Genomic DNA, 18,699 nt, shown 5'->3' with positions numbered 1-18,699 from the left:
AGGCTGGAGTGCAGTGGCACGATCTCCACTCACTCCAACCTCCGCCTCCCAGGTTCAAGTGATTCTCCTGCCCCAGCCTCCCGAGTAGCTGGAATTACAGGCGCCTGCCACCAGGCCCGGCTAATTTTTGCATTTTTAGTAGACAGGATTTCACCATGTTGGCCTGTCTGGTCTCAAACTCCTGACCTCAGGTGACCCACCCACCTCAGCCTCCCAAAGTGCTGAGATTACAGGCGTGAGCCACCGCACCTGGCCGCTTTTCTTAATTTTAAAATGGGACTGAAACTTTCCTGACAGAATGTTTGATAAACATCCCTAAATTGTTGTCAGTCCTCAAGGGACTATTTTAGAGACTAAAATTTTCTTTCTCCTTTAAAATTTTTTTTTCATTCCCTTTTTTACACATTCTTTGAGTAAGAAGCACTGTATTGGTTAATCCTGGATACTTTTAGAACGAACTTGGTTTTAAAATCCCATGAGGAAGGCTGGGTGAGATGGCTCACACTTGTAATCCCAAGCACTTTGAGAGGCTGAGGCGGAAGGACCACTTGAGATCAGGAGTTCAAGACCAACCTGGGCAACATAGTGAAACCCTGTCTCTACAAAAATAAAAATTTAAAAATTAGCCTGTAGTCCCAGCTACTCAGGAGGCTGAGGCACGAGGATTACTTGAACCCAGGAGTTTGAGGCTACAGTGAGCTATGATCACGTCACTGTGCTGCAGTCTGGACAACACAGTGAGACCCCGCCTCTTAAACAAATTTTAAATTTAAAAAGTCCCAAAAGTACACAGAAAAGCTGGTATCAGGGATTGCCTGTGGATAGGGGAGCTGGAGGTGGGGCTTGTGGTGAAGGGGGCATTGGTGGTAATGTCATTCATTCATAGTAAACATGACAGTCATAATGAAGCCTTTTGAACTTTGTGATTTTGTAACACACTAGCATGCATTAACTATTCAAAAGTAAGTAAAATTTAATTAGGAAAAATGTGTTAATGTAAATGTCTAATGATTTTCTCATTTTCATAAGAAAGCGATGTCCTGTGTTGATCATTTCTTAGTTTCTTCACCCATTCTCTCTTTTCACTCGTTTACACAACAGACATCTACCAACTGCCGGCCAGTACCAGGTGCTGTGCTGGGCCTCACCCTGTTGGATTGTTAGAAGCTCTGTGGTCAAATCTGAAATTTTACTGGGCATATTCAAGTAATAATTGTGGTCCCCTGTAGTTTTTTTCTTTTTGTTGTTTAGGAATTGAAGAAATACACAGAAGTCTAGATTTTAGTTGTTTGTATATGTTGTAATTGTCATGTTTCGTTGCCTGGCAAGATAAAGTACAGAAGATAACCATTAGGCCAGGCACTTTGGAGCTTGGAGACCCCGGTCCTGACAGCCTCCCTCCCCACTCCCTTTTCTTTTCTTTCAGCTCTGCAGTCCTTCATCCAAGCCTACGCCACCTACCCCAGGGAGCTGAAGCACATCTTCCATGTCCGATCCCTCCACCTTGGGCATGTGGCGAAGAGCTTCGGGCTGAGAGATGCCCCCAGGAATCTTAGTGCCTTGACTAGAAAGAAAAGGAAAGCACACCTAAAAAGGTAAGATGAGCTGAATCCGTCCCATGACGGGGCTAGAACGCTCCGTTCACATGAGCACCAGTGAGGTGAAGTGCTAGCTGCCATGCTCACCGCAACTCTCTTCTCACTCATACCTGCCCTTCTCCCAGTAAGCAAGCACTTGGAATGAGAAGAAAGCCCCCTCATCTTGCCGAAATTCAGGGGTGCCTCCTTTTGGGCCCAAATGTGGTGGGGTTCATAGGACTCGCTGTAGTCGGAGCTTTAGCTGTGCTGCGGTCTGCCCTGGCAAGCATCCGAGATGTGTATGACACATTCTGGTGTGTTCTGTGTGACGAGCCCTAGGAGCATACTTTGTTCCAGTGAGATGGAAGGGCCGAGTGCCCAAGCCTCAGATTCCAGGAGCTGCCGAAGCCCAAATCCTTAACAGGCTGGCGTTGGGGTCAGCGCTGGGCTCCTTACTGCTGAGTTGCACCTCCAGTGGTGAGCACTCATCAAGGCAAGCGCGGTGAGCCCTTCCCCTTTCCTCCCACAAAGAGCATGTTCAGGACTGTCCAGAGGTCCTGGGGAGAAGAGGGGGAGAGGAAGGGGTATTGCCCTGTTCGAGGCTGGGCTCTGAGTCTGCTACGGTGCTGAGATGATTTCCCTCAGCACGCTACATTTGTAAAAGGCTTTCTTCCTCTTCTCAAAGACATGTTCTTTTAGTACCAGCCTCAGCCCCTCACAGGAGCGAGAGTGCTTGAGGCCCTGTGAGCTACTCATGTCAGAACTTTGGGGTGGATGGTCTCATTGTTTATGTGGGAAGGGTCCGTCGAACAAATGTTTGGGGCACAGAGACTTTTTTCTCACCTGCCCTGATTTCCAGGTTCAATCCCAGAATGTTCTGGATGGTTAGTTCGCATTGTTTATCCTCCCTTTTCCATGTTAATTTACAAATGCCACAGGCTCCCCCACTGACTCAGGGAATCTGCAGGAAGGACCACTCTGCACTGCCTGTTCCCACACGATGTCTGGCTTGCCTGTTCACCAGGAAGTGTCGAGTATTCCATCAACTTTGTCAGGGCTCTGTTTCTCTAGCCTGTCACGGCAAAGACAGAGGGACCACCCAGTGGAGGAAAGTGACCATTGGTCTTGCAATCAGGGAACTTGGATTGAAGTCAGCTCTGTTGTGATGTGAGTTTGGGGCCATGTCTTTTCTTAACGTCTCAGAGCCTCGATCTCAACTACACTATATGGAGAAGAAAATCCATATTTTTAGTTACTTCACAAGATTGTCTTGAGAATCAAAATCAGGTGATTCCTGTAATCCTAGCACGTTGGGAGGCCCAGGCAGGCAGATTGCTTGCGGTCAGGAGTTAGAGACTAGCCCGGGCAACAGAGTGAGACCCTGTCTCTACAGAAGAAGAAAAAAAAGATGAGGTGACTTGTGAATATGCCTTTTGAACCATACAGGGCCCTACAGGTGAAGATCCTTACAAGCTAAAAAGCATATTCGGGGACATCCAACTTGACCTCTCTGGGGGACTTCGCATCTCCAAGTATCATTGGAATGGATAGAATGTTGCCTAATTCTGTTCCCAGTTTTGGAATTTTTAAGATGCTTGATTCTTTTCTGATACTAATACTCTCACATAAGACAATGCTCCAGTAATTCTTTGAGGAAAAACAAACAGTTCCCATGTGCTGCTGTACTGCAGTGCCTAGATGAGCGTGGACGTGTCCTTCTCTGGTTCCTTCTAGGCCGTTTTGAGGTTCAGGGGTGCAGAGCAGGGCTGCAGCCCAGAGATGTTTCTGCTCGTCCTCTGCTAGAGCCAGGCTGTCCTCCCAGAGGGCCAAGATGCCTCCGCTCTACTCCCAGGCGCTCTTGACTGGGCCAGGAGTCTAGGCTGCAGGGCCCGGGAACTGGGTTCCTGTCTTAGGATCTGCCGTCCCCGGTACCCATGCATGTTAACTTTGAGTGTGGGGTGAAACCATGAGGCTTCACAGCTAGTGACTAAGAGTAGCCTCATCAGAAGCCTGACCATTTTGTCACCGTCTCGGCAATGGTGATACTTTGAGGGTGGAGGAAGAGACCTGCCAAATGATTACTGTTAAGAAACACACATCTGGCCAGGCGTGGTGGATCACGAGGTCAGGAGTCCAAGACCAGCCTGGCCAAGATGGTGAAACCCCATCTCTACCAAAACTACAAAAATCAGCCAGGCGTGGTGACAGGCACCTGTAATTCCAGCTACTCGGGAGGCTGAGGCAGGAGAATCGCTTGAACCTGGACGGCAGAGGTTGCAGTGAGCCGCACCACTGCACTCCAGCCTGGGCGACAGAGTAAGACGCTGTCTCAAAAAAAAAAAAAAAAAAGGAAACACATCTTTGTTTATTCCTCTTCCCCGAAAATAAATGCAATCCCAAGATTTCATAGTTAGCAGATGATGTGCCTTTATGACTGGAGATTTCATTAGCAAGTGTTAATCCAGATAGCAGCTCCTCAGACCGGCCCAGCTCCTGGAAAGCAGAGAGGAGGCCTGTGGGCGGGGGAGTTGGAGGCAGCATTGTCCTTACCTTGAGAAGCCGCTAGGGAGAGAGCAGCCCGCCGCCTCCTGCCCCAGCTGACCCTCGCTAGCAGATGGGCACCAAGACCACGATACCCCTGTGAGCAGGGGATTTAACAGGGCTTTATTTAGGGAAGAATGGGCTGATTAGCCGATAAAGAGCATGTAAGATGGCATGGGGCAGCCTTTGATGTCTAGCTGGCGCGGCAGGGAGCCGGGCGGTGAGTGACAGCAGTGTGTCACAGGATTACTCCGCCCGTGACAATGCCTCTCTCTGTTCTTGCCATGTCCCCACTCTGTTACAGCTACTTTTTCCGTTGTTATGCCCTTCTTTTGAAGGCATTTCTCTTCACACTCCTTAGATCCTCCCCCCACCCCTGCCTTTCGAAGGCAGACGGGCACTCGAGGATACAGTAGATACCTTTTTTTTTTTATTTGGGGAAATCTTGTCACTCCTGGAGGAGGAATGACTTTGCAGCTAATCTGCACATGGACCGTATAATTGTGGTCAGGGTAAGCGGCAGAGAAAACTTGACAGATTTTCCACACCTCAGTCAGGGTTTGAGCAAATGCCAGTTGCTGCTTTTTGAGGACTGGAAAGAAAAGTCCATTAAACCCCACAAAGTGTGAGAGTTATGCTGTGGTCACAATTATTGTTCTGAGCTGAAACGTCTCCTCTGAAATCCATCTGTCAAGAAAGAGAATGGGTTCCTTGTGTTTTGTATGGGTGAATAAAATAATGGCACTAAATTCTCTAAACTATTCTGCATTCCATTTTACGGTGTTTACTGCCTAGAATAATTATATATTATGTGCAAACCTGTGATATCTGCAAACCAAATCCATCAGACTAACAGAAGCCTGTCTCACCTGTCATATGCCAAGCGGGAGCTCAGGCGGCTGTTAGAATGGGGATCGGGAGCAGGTTAGAGAGGAGGCTGTTCAGCTGGTCCGTGCGATGGGAGAGGGACCCTTCGTCTCTTATTGCCTTTAGTCCTTCACTCGACCACTTTTCAGAAAAGGAAAATAGTTCATGGCCCCAAATGAGATCTTAATAACTAGGTTCCTGTCGACTTCTCCAGCGCTCAGTTCTGAAAGGGAACAGTAAATATCTTCCCCTACACACAGAAATACAGTCATAGTCACAAAAACTCTTCTGACACCTACACGCAAACCTGTCAGAACAGCCCCCACCCCAAACACTGACATAGACGTGTACACAGATAGTTGGTGCTATCGGTAAAATATTGAGTGGCCCCCTTAGCAACATCCGTCACGAAAACAGCATTTTTCCTTCCGTGAAATGCAGTTCTTATTTTGAAGCTATAGTAGATTCAGCAGTTCCTGAGTAGCAAAGGTAACATATCCTTCCAAAATCTCCATCTTTCCAGGAGATGCTGAGACTCAGCTCTCTCTGCTGGGAGAGGCAGAATTGTGTTGTTTGCCAGGTGTCTGTCTGTCTGTCTGTCTAGGTCGTCACACGAGCAGAACATGTCAGGAACAGTGAGCAGGCAGGCACGCTCAATAGGGCCACGATTCTCTCTCATTTCGCCACCACTCTGCGGAAAATGGCTCAATGCTATAGAAACGATGTGCCTTAAGTTCTTAGTGTTAGGCTGGGCACCGTGGCTCACACCTGTAATCCTAGTGCTTTGGGAGGCCAAGCCCAGGAGGTCAAGGCTGCAGTGAACTGTGGTCACTGTACCACTGTTCTCCAGCATGGGTGACAGTGAGACACCATCTCTAAAAAATAAAAACAAATTTTAAAAATGTTTAAAGGTCTTGGTGATACTGTGACAGTATGAAAGAGTAAGTCTGCTGTTTTTAAACCACCCTGTTTTATGTGAATTATATGCTGTGCTCACGTACTAGTTTTTGCCCAGACGATTCGGTTTACAGTACCTAAGACTGGTTTTACCCCTTCCTTCTGCCACCTGCCTTTCTAATGTTGTTCTTAGAGCTTAGAAACATCTGGGACATCTTCATTATCAGTAGTGCAATAATTTTGTCCCCCTATTCCCAGCTTCCTCTTTAAAATTACTAGACAAACAGCAGTTTGAATGGTTGGAAAGTAGTTTTATTTGCATAAATTTTCTCAAGTCAGCCTAGCCCAAATGTTACCTGGTAGCTCCTAATTTTATCAAATAGGGTATAGAGTCTAAACTGGGGCCCTCCTACCCCTTAGTACCTGGTAGATCTGGGCGTGCTAAGTCAGTGCTCAGCAGGCCCTGATCATTAGGAAGAGGGAAAGTGGGACCAGAACCAGCGCACCCTGTGGCTTGTGTGCCAGGCCCTGCAGAGGATTTCCTTAATCTCCCACACTTCAGAAGTTCTAGAAGTCATTTATTTTCTAAAATAAACATCCTCGTGGAAATCATACACACCAGTCACCCCTTCTTCATAGATAGGACAGGTTCACAGATTTTTCCTGTCTGAATTATCACAAATGCTTCCAATTTGAAATTTTGCAAAGCTCTGGTTTGGGCCATTTTTCATCTTGGAAGGCCTGTGCTGTGTTGTTCTCTGATTCTCACCCTTGCTCATTCAGCGGTTGTCTAATACCTGGGAAGAGCTAACTGTGTGGAATAGAGCTCTGGCTTGAGGAGTCCGTACCCCCGTTAGCCCTCTCCCTTGCCCCTCTCTGGTTTCTTACATGCCGACTCCGGGAGAATCACAGTGATGACATCTGGGTTTGAATCACACAGACACCGGGATTGAATCCTGGCTGGGCCACTTGCAGTCTGTGTGCCTCTGGACAAGTCACTCAGCGTCTCTGTGCCTGGGTTCTCTGGCCTCAAAGGGGAGGTACCCAAGTCGCCCTTTCATCGTGGGGGTCAAGCCAGAGGATGCCTGGAAACAGCGTGGTGTGCAGCACGGGAATAAGCGGGAGCACCCGGTGGATCATCACAGCGACCATATTATCGCGTTGCTGCTTCCCCCAGCCCCCACCATTGTCGCAAATACCCGTGGAACCGAGAATAAGAAAAGTGCCTTGTAGCACCCTGGAACTTTTCTTATCAGGGACAACCTTGAAAACGTGGAACCGGGTCCCTCAAAGACGAGCATTAAGAAGCTGCAGCTGCATCTCCCTGTAAAGCAATATTCTCATCATTAGAGCAGCTTGCCTGCCAATTTTTATGTGGCATTTACAACCTCCCTAATATCACTTAATTAGCTGAAGGCAAACCTGGAATCTTGCCCACTGTGAAAACTTTTCTCGATTTCATTGAGCCAGTTAGCATTCTGTAAAAAGACAGATTGGCCAAACATGAGATGAGAGGCTGGACGAAACCACGCTTGGAGACATGAGGATTTCTCCGTGTAAATCCACTGCACCTGAGTCAGTGCTCATCTACTCCATCTCAGCCGCGTCCAACACTGTTGATCCCTCCGGCCTCCTTAAACCGGTCTCTTCCCTCCACTTCCCAAACGCTGTCTTTATAAATAGCAGCCCTCAGCGCCCCCCGGCACTCCATCTGAACCTCTGAAAGTCTCCCACGGAGTCTGCCTGTGGCCACGGTGCCACAGCCAGCCAGCACCTCCACAGCCCTCACCCCGTCTTGCCCTGGCTTAGCACCTTTCAGTGGCATCCTGTTAGGCTGTGATTAGAGCAAGCCACAACAAACCCCCTTCCTCACAAAGGCCCCAGCCTTTGCTGACTCTTCAGCCTCATCCAACACCCCTGTTTCTTATCCTCTCCTCAGAGCCTTTGCCTGAACATATCCTGGGCCTGGACCTCTCCCCTCCCTGCGGTGCCCTCCCCAGCCAAGCAGACACCCTCACGCCTCTGTGCCCTGACCCTGGTCTGTCGTGGTGGCAGCTTTACATCTGCTGATGGTGTTATTTGTATGTGTGGTCAGCGTCTGCCCCTCCTCGAAAGTGTAGCTTAGAGAACAGACCCCGCCTGGTTTTTGCTCATCATACAGGTTGGGTATTTCTCATCCAGAATGCTTGGGGACCAGAAGTATGTCAGGTTTCAGTGTTTTCAGATTTTGTAGTGTTTGCGTTGTACAGGTTTTTTGAGCACCCAGACCCTGAAATCTGCAGTACTGCAGTGAGCATTTCCTTTTAGTGTCACGCATCATGCATCATGCCGGTGCTCAGAAAGCCTTGGAATTTGGAGCATATTGGTTTTCAGATTTGAGATGTTCAACCCGAGTGCCCAGCACCTATCACAGAACCTGGCACATAGTAGGTGCTCAGTAAATTTTTTGTAATAGATGAGTAGAAACCAAAATGTCCTATAATTCTGAGAGGAAGTGTGAAAAGGAAAAGAAAAGAAGGAATTGTTCTGACATGAAAAGGAGGTAAATCCCTCTTTATTGTGTAGTGAATTTGGAAAACAGCAAACCCTGCCTGGTGGGAAAGTCGTCTTTCAGACTCCATGGGCCGCTTGTCGGTCATTCTGTCCTAAGAAAACAGGCCTGGGGTTGGGATCTCCTTCCTCAACATAAAGGCATCCTCAAGAAGGACAGCATTCCCCCTACCGATGCCCCTTGTGGTCAAGTCGCTGGTTCTGTTCCCCAGTGAAGGAGGCCTGGGATCAGCCCACAGCGCAGAGATGAATGGGCTCAGGAGTGGGGCCTCCCCCCCACCTAGACAAGGCCAGAGCATGCATCCAGGCAGAGAGAGGTCACTAGGCCTTGCCGGAAGACCAGAGCAAAACAGTTAGGACCACCAGAAGTAGCCATGAGGACAGATATGGCAGTATATGGGGAAACAGAATGTGCTCTGGAAATCTGCTGGGGAATCGTATGAAAATGCTCTGCCCAGGCTCCAACCCAGGAGACCGTGGTTCCATAAAATCTAAAATTATGAAGGGTGAGATAGAAGTGACCGTGAACTTGACCCAGGGACAGTCCCTGGGAACTTGAAAGAAATGTGGTCCTCAGGGCAGATGATGAAATGTTCTCCTTCACATGGCAGGGCAGCGAGGTGCTGGCTAAATATATCCGTAAAGATGAGGTAGGATTAATCAGTGATTTTTTATGTAGACCATGGGCTAGCTGCACAGATAATAGCCAAGAACATGCTCTCGTGGCCTCTGTCAAGGGAGGCAGGCTGGCACCTCTGGGGTCCATGCTGGATCATCATGTCTTTAGGACATTTGTCTTAAGAATAAACTCTCGTTCAGCGTGGAGCAAGGGATCGGAGCACTACTGTGGAAGGCAACTGCGTTTCTTCTGAGTGGGGAACACCGGCCTGTAGTCACTCAGGGACCGTTTGTCAGATGAATCTATCTGTTGGTTATAGAGTTCACGCACGTCGTGTTCACAGGCAACTCCAAATGGGTTGCACGGTGTGGGCACACGCTCCAGCAGGGGGTCTGCCCTTCCCCTCTCAGCACACCCCATGCAAAGCCAGTTTCCACTGCTTTACCTTCTTTCTATGATCGGGTACTGTGGGCCTTACTTTTCGGGCTCTGGTTTAATTACAGCTGTGCACACGCAGCTTTCTACATTTGGCCTTTTGCTTCCACCATGATTTTTTTCTATCTGACACCATGCAATTACCAGCTTTCTGCCTCCTCGTGGAACAAACCCACCCTCCTCCCCACCCTGCTAATGAGGCGATTAGAGGATTTCATAGTGACCCTGAGCTTCCTCCACACCTGGGTCACCTGCAGACAGCGGGAACCACAGGGCATGCTTTCAGTCATGCAGTCAGGGCTGACAACAAAGAACAGGAACCCAGCCAGCCTCTCCCGGGACGATGCTGGAGACGGGCACATCCGCTGCTGGAGCTGCCCAAGCACTGGAATTAGAAGATGTGGCTGGCCTAGCACAAACTGCTAGATGCCAGATGCGGCTGCGTGCAACAGGAGAGTACCAGCTCTTCATTAGCTCGTCCTCGCTCAGAGCTCTTCTAGTTCATATCATGTGAGAGATCAAGAAAGAACATGACAGTCCCCCAGGTCTCCCCTTGCTGCACACAGGGTAGTTTTAGTCATCCCAAACCCCTCCTGTGTTACAGCCGACTACCTACTCTCCTCTTCTAATCTAACGCTGCTTTCATTAAGCTGCTCCCTGCAATAGGAAGGTGCGTATCCGGGGCCCCTCCACCCTCTTCTTAATGATGTCAGAACCTTTCCATCGTGTTATAACCTATACGAAATGACTTCAAGTCTTTTTCAAATATCTCCATGTTGGTCCCAGTGTTACAGCTACAGTCCAAAATGTAGAGTAATTCGTTAACTACTTAATAGTCAAAATGAGGGATACAGTTGAGAACCAGCATCCCAGAGCGACAGCATGTGACACTTTGTGCATGTCAGTTTTAAGTGCTCGCGGCGGTGGTGGCAGCATCTCTTTTGAGGGCTTATGTGTGTTCTCTGCTGAGCTGAGTCCTCCATGCACATTATCTCATTGAGGCCTCACCCAGACCCTGTGACCAAGGCAGGATCCTCAGTGGCCAGTGTAGAACTCGGAGCCTGGTCATATGATTCTGAGTCTGAGAGACCCTGAAGCCCAAACTCTCAGCCAAGGGCTGTGTCCGCTTTCTCACCTGCCCCGTCTGGAAGCTGCTGGTTTATAGAATCCGTATTGGGCGAAATAGCAAGTATATGAACCCAAGGAGATAACTACTCATGTAACCAAAGAAATGGCCTTAAAGTAGGAGCTGTTTTGGTTGTGTGTATGGAAGAATTTGGTTTGAAACTGTCAGAGTGTCTTTGTAATGGGCAGTGTGATGAATGCTTTAGTACATTAGCTTATTAATCCTTTTGTAAGTGAATAAACTGGGACTTAGAGAGTTGAGTACCTTGGCCAGACTTCCAAGAGTGGGTCGTAGATGTTTTCTACTCTTTGGGGAAATCATTGGAACAACTTTGAGAAGAGACAATCATAAGCAAGATTTGGATCTGACTTTTTTTCCAGTTTCCTCTAGGTCTGGAAGCAGAACGGTACAGTGCTAGGAGCGTGGGTTTTGAAGCCCACATTCCTGAGTTTGATCCCAACCGTAGCACCCAGCAACAGCTTAGCTGTAAAATGGAGGTGCTGTCGGGTTGTCGTGTAGGGTGTAGGGTGTGGGGAACGGTAAGGAATGTGCAGCCTTAGCTCAGGGCTGATCTCAGAGTGGGTGTTTGATAAACAGCGGTTCCTCTGCCCTGTCTCACTTCCTCTCTTTGATCTGTAAATAAAAAGATGGAAACTACGTAGTCTTCCCTGAGTCTGCCCAGCCTGGCCCAGTCTGGTCCCGTGGGTCCCATTGCACCTCTCATGGTTAGTGTGGCCTCTGCTTCAGCACCCCTGGCGTCCCAGTGCCTTGTAGCCCCCAGGGCTGTCCATTCATGGACCTGGCTTGCCATTAGAGCTGCTGAGAATGAACCAGAATTCACGACTTTCATTTTCCACCCTTTGGTCTTATTTCCACTGTTTGGCCTCTGTGAGATTCAAATGCTGTGTGTACATGATGTGCTAACATAGAAGGTGGTGTTAACGATCAGACCAGGCCTTAGTTCACATGGCAGTGTGCCACAAATCTGAGGATGACTCTTGTCTCCTCCCCTTTTCTCCTTCTCATGCTGTTAATAATAACAGTAGTCAGTATTTACTGAGTACTTCCATAACAGGCTGTGTGATGAATACTTGAGAATGTTAGCTCATTAATCATCTCATAAGTGAATAACCTGGGACTTAGAGAAATAAGTACCTTGGCCGAACTTCCAGAATCAGTTCTACAGCCTGTATGAGGCTGTGCCGGGACCCCTGCTCAGAGGGTCTTACTTCTGGTGTGCCCGTCTCAGGCCGTACCAAGGCCCAGCTGCTCCTTGGTCCACACTATTGCAGCCTGTCATCTGGATGACTCGGCTCCACCTATCCTATCTGTCCAGGTTCTTTTCCAAGTCTGGTTCATGAAATTATCCAGACTTACAGTGGAAATTACCCAGCAAGAAGTATGGGGCAATCACGTCTGTTAGTGCAGGGGATGATAATGGCAGGGATGGCGGCTCCACTAATGGGGTCCTCAGCGGCCAGGCACTGGCCCCCATGATGGATGGCCACTGTGGTCCTCACTGCAATCATGATGTTATCCCTGTTTTACACAGGAGGAAACCGCCCATGATGGCACCACTGTCCACTGGGCAGAGCTGGGATTCGAACCCAGACCTCTGGTTCCAGGTTGAAACTTGCCAACTAAATCCCTGCCCATTTGCGTATGTGACAATGTGTGCCACCCTTCTAATGGCAAGACCTGACATCTGTCCCAGTTCAAGCTCACCTTGCCAGCGTAGGCCCATCCCTTTGGTCTCCTGGACTGTTGTTATTTTGTCAGCCAGTGTATTCGCTGTTCCTGCAGATGTGGTAGATATGCCTCATGATATCATCCAGTTCGCCCACAGTGTCAAACAGGACAGGCCCAGGGGGCTGCGCTGTGGGGTGTGGGGCTGGGACTCTGCCCCAAGCTGGTCTCTCTCAGTCAGTATTTTCAGTGTGTAATCATATAACAGTTCCAACCACAACTCATTGCTGCCGTGTTCACCCTGTATCCTCCATCTTAACAGTAATTCATGAGACTTCACAGAGAATTAAAATGTATTGAGCTCTCTAACGCACTGTAGGCCGTTTACCTCCCTACTGGCCGTGTGCCTGTGCGTAGGTCCTTTCTGATGTACGGGGAAACGAAGCTTGGAGAAAGCTGCTGTGACTCCACAAGGTCATCAGCTAGGCGAGTGGCAGAACTGGGATTCCAACCAAGGTCATCAAATTCTGGTCCTCTGCCCGTCCCCAGCACTGCCACCTGCCATCTGAAGTTCCTGCTTATGTTCTGACAGAACTTCCTAAGAGTTTTGGTCACCTGGGCTAAATAATCTCAAAGTTCCCATCCATTTCTGAGGCTCTGGTTAGGCCCTTCATTTTCAGACATCGGCTGTACCTAAATGTGGTCTCTCCTCTTTCCCATTGTGTGCGTGGCCTCCAGGCAGCAAGTGCGCCAGGCCATCCGCAGTTTTTCTCGGTCGCCTGTGGTCTGCGCTGCCTGCCACTGTGCCTGTCCTTGGCCCAGGGCTCAGAGTTCTGAGCTTCACTAGATCTTGATCATTGGCACGAAGCTGAAGTCCACTTTTCACCAGCCTCTGTGTCCACAGAACCCCTCCCAAGAATGCTGCTGTGGTTCCCATGATTCTCACTGCCACAGCAGGACTCAACTGGAGCCGAGCGTCTGCTGGGGCTCCGGTAGTTTTACAAAAGCTAGACCTGGTTGGATCCTAAGAAATCACAAAGAAGGCACCCCTGAAACAGCTGGTCTGCCAGTGTACCAGAACAGAACCCGGAGGTTCCAAGAGTCTTGATACAGTTCCTTTTCCTCACTGACCATAAAAGGTAGGGTAGCGTCCTCCCTGGGCCGGTCCACGCCAAGGTGAAGTTATCATGGCATCTCACACCAGCTTATTCTTTACCTCAGCTCCTCTGTGTACAAGCATACGGAGGGCCCGCTTGTCACATTCCCCTGGAGTTGCCTGTTACCCTCACTGTGACCTGAGAGCCACCAAAACCCTACCCAGAGCATGGCCACCTTTTTGTCATCCATGGAGTCAGGCACAAATGTAGGGACTCAGTCAGCCCCGGGCCACCCGAAATCATCGCTGTCTCCTGCGTTCACCGAGAGCCCAGGCTTTTCTTCCCACCTGGGGGACTTGTGTCCTCAGCAGAGACCTTCAGCGCCTAGCCGTGGCCCTGGAACATCAGATCAGAGGCGTGTGCTTCATCAGTCCTCAGTCTGTCTGAAGAACCCCCCTCTGTCTGTCTATCTGTCTGTGTTTTAGTTGTACTACAGCCTCGCAGAATCAAACCAGCTCAAAGGCAAAAGGCAGAGAGGTTTCTGATTAGTAGAAATTAAAATACTCTGGCCTTTCACTATTGGACAAAATTCTACCGTTTGCTTTTGTTTCCCCTTAGAGTGAATATACTGTTATTTTCTAGTTATAAAAATAATGCATGCTCATTGTAAAACTACAGGACATAGGGAAAAGCTCAACAATTACCCATAAGCCCACATTCAGGTTCACCCTGATACATTTCCTTTATCCTTCAGACTTTGCACATATACATACAGACATACAGATTTATGTATATTAAAAACATTTTACGCCAGGAATTTGCCCCTTGTTTTGAAAACTGTAGCATGGTGGCAGACTGCTATGGTTCAACTCTGTGAGGTCAGATTTCCTGAGTTCACATTCTTGCATTACTGGTTTGTGGCCCTGGACAAATGACCTAATCCCTCTGTGCCTCAGTTTCCTTACCAGGAAGTGGGGATACTAGTAGTACCTGTTTCAGATGGTGGTTGGAAAAGTGAGTGAGTTAAATGCCTACGTCATGTAGTCATTTGAATGACTTTGATTTGACCTGTTTTATATTTAAATCCATTAACAGCCCATGTAATTGGTATTCGATTAAATGTTTTCATCTATTTGTAGAGCCCATTCAGGACGCCATTGTGGTCATCACTGCTCTTCAAACAGAGCCTGCAGGAAGTGCTCTAAAGGAGCCTTTCAAAACCTTGGGGAAAAGATGTATTGTTCAGTGACCGTTGTGGATAACTGGATAACTCTTAGGAAGAAACAGTTCATTTCTCTATTAATCAAAATAAAACTTAGATGAAATTAAAGCAGTAGCAAGCTAGATGAAAAAATACTTTAATATTTTTGAAATCCTGGGATGAAGACTTTTCAAAACATGACCCTAAAGCCATAAAACTTGAAAGAAACTATTGATACTTAACGGTACATAAATAACATTTAAACTTCTGTCCTATAACAGACTGCCATTAACAAAAGCCTGAATTCGAATGGCTTTTTACCTAGGAAGCTCATTCTGAGAATTTAATGATGAAGTTGGGAGAAGGCCCTGCGATCTCTCTTCTCCAGTGGTCATTGTAACAGGGTGTATTGATTTTCTAATTAGGCTGTGATTTCACCTTATTGGCGGTGCAAGTGGCATCTGCCTGTCATGCTGAGTAATCCAGCCTGGTAACTGGGGAGGGGTTTATTCAGCCTTCACTACAAGGGAGTTCCCTGTGGTTAGATAAACTGATCTGTTGCTTGGTAACTACAGGATTACTATGGTGGGTGCTCAGGAAGGCCATTGGAGAGGGGTGCGGGTATTTGGAGGGGAAGGAGGGCAAGAAAGTTGGCAGGTTCCTGGGAGCATTGCAGCTTGGCGGAGGGAGAAATTGAGCGCCCATCGCATGTTTGGGTTTAGAGTAGTTCATCTTCCCATCTGTACTTCGCCTTTTCAGCACTGGGCCTTGGAACAAAGGACAAGGAGACAGGGAGCTGGCCAAGGGATAAATGGGTTTTGTTGAGGTGGCTGTTTTGACAGCAGGTGAAACCCCTGCAGGGTTGGCCTGAGCTTCTCCCACTTAAGGAAGAGGTCTGGGCTGGAAAATGCCACCCTCTGCCTGCTTGCTGACCACCGGAACCTCTGAGTGTGTGGACTGCTGGCTTTGTATCCCGGGTTGAAAGGACATTGGCTAACATGATGAAATAGCCAGGAAAGGTGGTGATGATAACTGAAGGCGCATAGGCCCCATCTCCAAGACGTACATCCTCTTCCACCACATGGGCTCTCCTCAGTGGCGCAGTGTACACCCTAGTAGTTGCCTTCCTCCACCCCAGACCCACGGTGTTTGTCTGCGAAGGGACAGGTCTTGAGGAGCTGTGGAAGTGTCCCCGGTGGTGTGTGGGTGTCTGCCTGTTGTGTAGGCTGCGTTCATGGGTACAGGCTTTTGCTCTTTTGGGTGGATGGCAGCCTGAGAGCATTGGCGCACTGCCTGAGTGCTGGTGTCTGGAAGATGCTCCTGCAGCCCGTACCACCTCTGTAGGCAGTTAGTGTATCAGTCACCCCAATAAGATGCGGTTCTTTATTTTGCCTTAGCGGGAACAGGAGCCATCATTGAAGTGCTGGAGCTTATGCTGGGGAGAATATTTTGACTGAAATTTTGCATATTTTGAAACTTAGGTTGTTACATTTAAAATTATACACATTGTGAACCTGGCTTCAAACAAGAGGGAAGAAAAAGCATTCCTTCCTGTCAGACCCTTTTCACTCTGTCACATAACCTGACTAAAAATAAACTACAGGCAAAGGAACTGGCAGCCCTCAGTTTGGAACAAGTTGAGTGCGCCCAACCGCAGGCTGTGTCTCCTGCCACTTCCCAACCACAGGTCAGCCCCCCGCGGCTCGGCCCAGTGCACTCAGTCCGCATGGGTGGGTGACCCATGATGAGGCTCGCTGCTCTTTGGGAAGTGGTGGATGCTGTCGGAAGAGCCCTCGTCCAGCTGTCAGGGGCTGTAGCACCAGTCCTGGCTCCTGGGTGGCTCTGGGGGAGGTGCGTGGCATCTGCAGACCTGTTTCCTAATGTTTAACTGTGATTGTGATCCACATGCCAACTACCAGCTACCCCCTTATACGTCTTAATTTTTTCTAATCCTCACACCTATGAGCGCCATTCTCAGTGAGGAAGCTGAGGCATGGAGCCTGAGTTGCTCATTCCGTGTCCTCAGCTGATGAGTGACAGTCAAGTTCCAATCCCGGCTTCTCCCTTCTCCGCCCCATGGCTCTGCCGTCTCCCTTCACCACTCCCTACTCAGTCGCCTGGCTCCTGCCCCACTGTCCTGCTGAAGTAGTCCTTAGGAGACCACAGAGGACCCCTCCTGTCACATCTCGGCCATTTTCCACCCTTGGTCCAGCTGAGTCCTCCTGCCCTGCCTGACCCTGCAAATCGTTCTCTGCCCTGAGTTTGCCTCGGCTTCTCCACTTACCAGCCATGTGGTCTTGGGGCAAGTTACCCTCCTTTGGTCTTTGTGTCCTTGTCTGTAAATGAGGATAATAACCATACCCACCTAGTTGAGCGAAGATTGTAGGAGGTCGTATACATGAATCATTTCCCACAGACCCCAGGATGTCTTCCCTGTATACTTCTAATCTTCTCACTACATCCTGCCCTAATGTGCTCACCCCATAAACTCCTGGCCCTTAAATGTTATCTCCTCACTGTCCCCTTGCTTCAGATCTTCTTTTCCCGCAGAGGTTGGCTTGAATGTGTCTTCCTGTATGTTACAATAGAAAACACCATTGTATGACTGTCACCCTGTCCTCTGGAGTGTGATTATAACCAGGTATTATTGCTTCAGCTCGGTTATAATGGGTTCTACAAGCTTTCACAGTCAGGTTAATAACATAGTATTAGTCTTATTTCTAATTCTTGGGTTTTTTTTTTTTTTTTTTTTTTTTTTTGAGACGGAGTCTTGCTCTGTCACCCAGGCTGGAGTGCTGTGGCCGGATCTCAGCTCACTGCAAGCTCCGCCTCCCGGGTTCCCGCCATTCTCCTGCCTCAGCCTCCGGAGTAGCTGGGACTACAGGCGCCCGCCACCTCGCCCGGCTAGTTTTTTTGTATTTTTTAGTAGAGACGGGGTTTCACCGTGTTCGCCAGGATGGTCTCGATCTCCTGACCTCGTGATCTGCCCGTCTCGGCCTCCCAAAGTGCTGGGATTACAGGCTTGAGCCACCGCGCCCGGCCCCTAATTCTTGGGTTTTAAGGCATTCTGTTACATTTATTTTGACCACAATTTCAGTTCAGTTTATTCTCTGATTGCAGCAAAGAGAATGCTGTAAACGTAGTAGCAGAATGTAATGTATGTCTTTGTGACAACTCCATGACACTGTAGTGTCCTAAGACACTGCCATTTTGGTACTGAAGGAATTGCCAACAAGGCCCCATTGGTAATTGTTTTATTGTTGTTGCTTTGGTTAAGATCTTGTCTTAAGAAACATTATTTTACTCTTCAATTTTCATGATCATTCTTCTGATGTATGATTGAACATCTATAAATTTCCTCCTCTGGTCTTCTGATTAAATGGTAAAATTGCCATCTTTTCAGGACAGTTATCAGGATCTGACATCTGAAATTGATTTTCTACCCTTGGCATTTTCTGAGTGGCTTAGGGCAGGGAGAAGCCTCCCTCTAACACCCGGGTCTGTGTGGGCTGGAGAGAGCTGCTGGTCTAATCCTCAGTGCAGACATTGACCAGGCTGTGCCCTGGGTTTGGGCTTTGTAGGGTCAGAAATATGTTTAATAGTTTCTTCCATTCATATGATTCCATTCCTATCAGGCTCTCGTCCCAGCCACCACTCTGGGACCCTGGAGGGCTGCATAGACCTTGCTGGACTCTGCTCCCGCAGGGCTGAGTCCTGAAGCCCTCAGGAGCCGATGAGGAGGCCAGTTGCTTTAAGCTGCTTGGGGGTTACCGGGAAGCTGCCGCAAGCTTTCACTGCTTCATGTTGTTGAGTGTGACGGTGGGTTTCTCCCCGTCCTTTGGCAAACCGCTGTATCATACACCTCATTTGCCATCAGAGCATGAGGGTGTACAGTTCTTTTTTTCCCCATGAAAACAACACAGAACAAAGCCTCACTTTTAAAAATGCCGTGGTATTTTGCCACCGTTATGAAAATCTGTCAGCGCCGTATCTAATCTTCTGGTGCATAGAATATCAAAACAAGTGCCATTGAAGGAATTGTACTTCTGTTAATACAAAAATGTCAGCTTCACAGCCTCAGAACCAGCTGCTATCAGCCTCTT

The 18,699-nt window shown here is 48.5% G+C and overlaps 1 protein-coding gene across 1 annotated transcript in view; it reads left to right on the top strand.

Annotated features, from left to right (window-relative positions):
- The window catches only part of DDX31 (DEAD-box helicase 31), an 81,063-nt gene that overhangs the window by 58,889 nt on the left and 3,475 nt on the right, over positions 1–18,699 (top strand). Inside the window, 1 exon segment of the mRNA XM_009187952.4 lies at positions 1,427–1,595. Within this exon segment, the coding sequence (XP_009186216.2) occupies positions 1,427–1,595 (169 nt within the window).

The sequence above is a fragment of the Papio anubis genome, chromosome 13, assembly GCF_008728515.1.
Source record: "Papio anubis isolate 15944 chromosome 13, Panubis1.0, whole genome shotgun sequence".
NCBI classification, from domain to species: Eukaryota; Metazoa; Chordata; class Mammalia; order Primates; family Cercopithecidae; genus Papio; species Papio anubis.
Note: the sequence above shows the minus strand (reverse complement) of the source record. Positions and strands in the feature narration are given on the sequence as shown.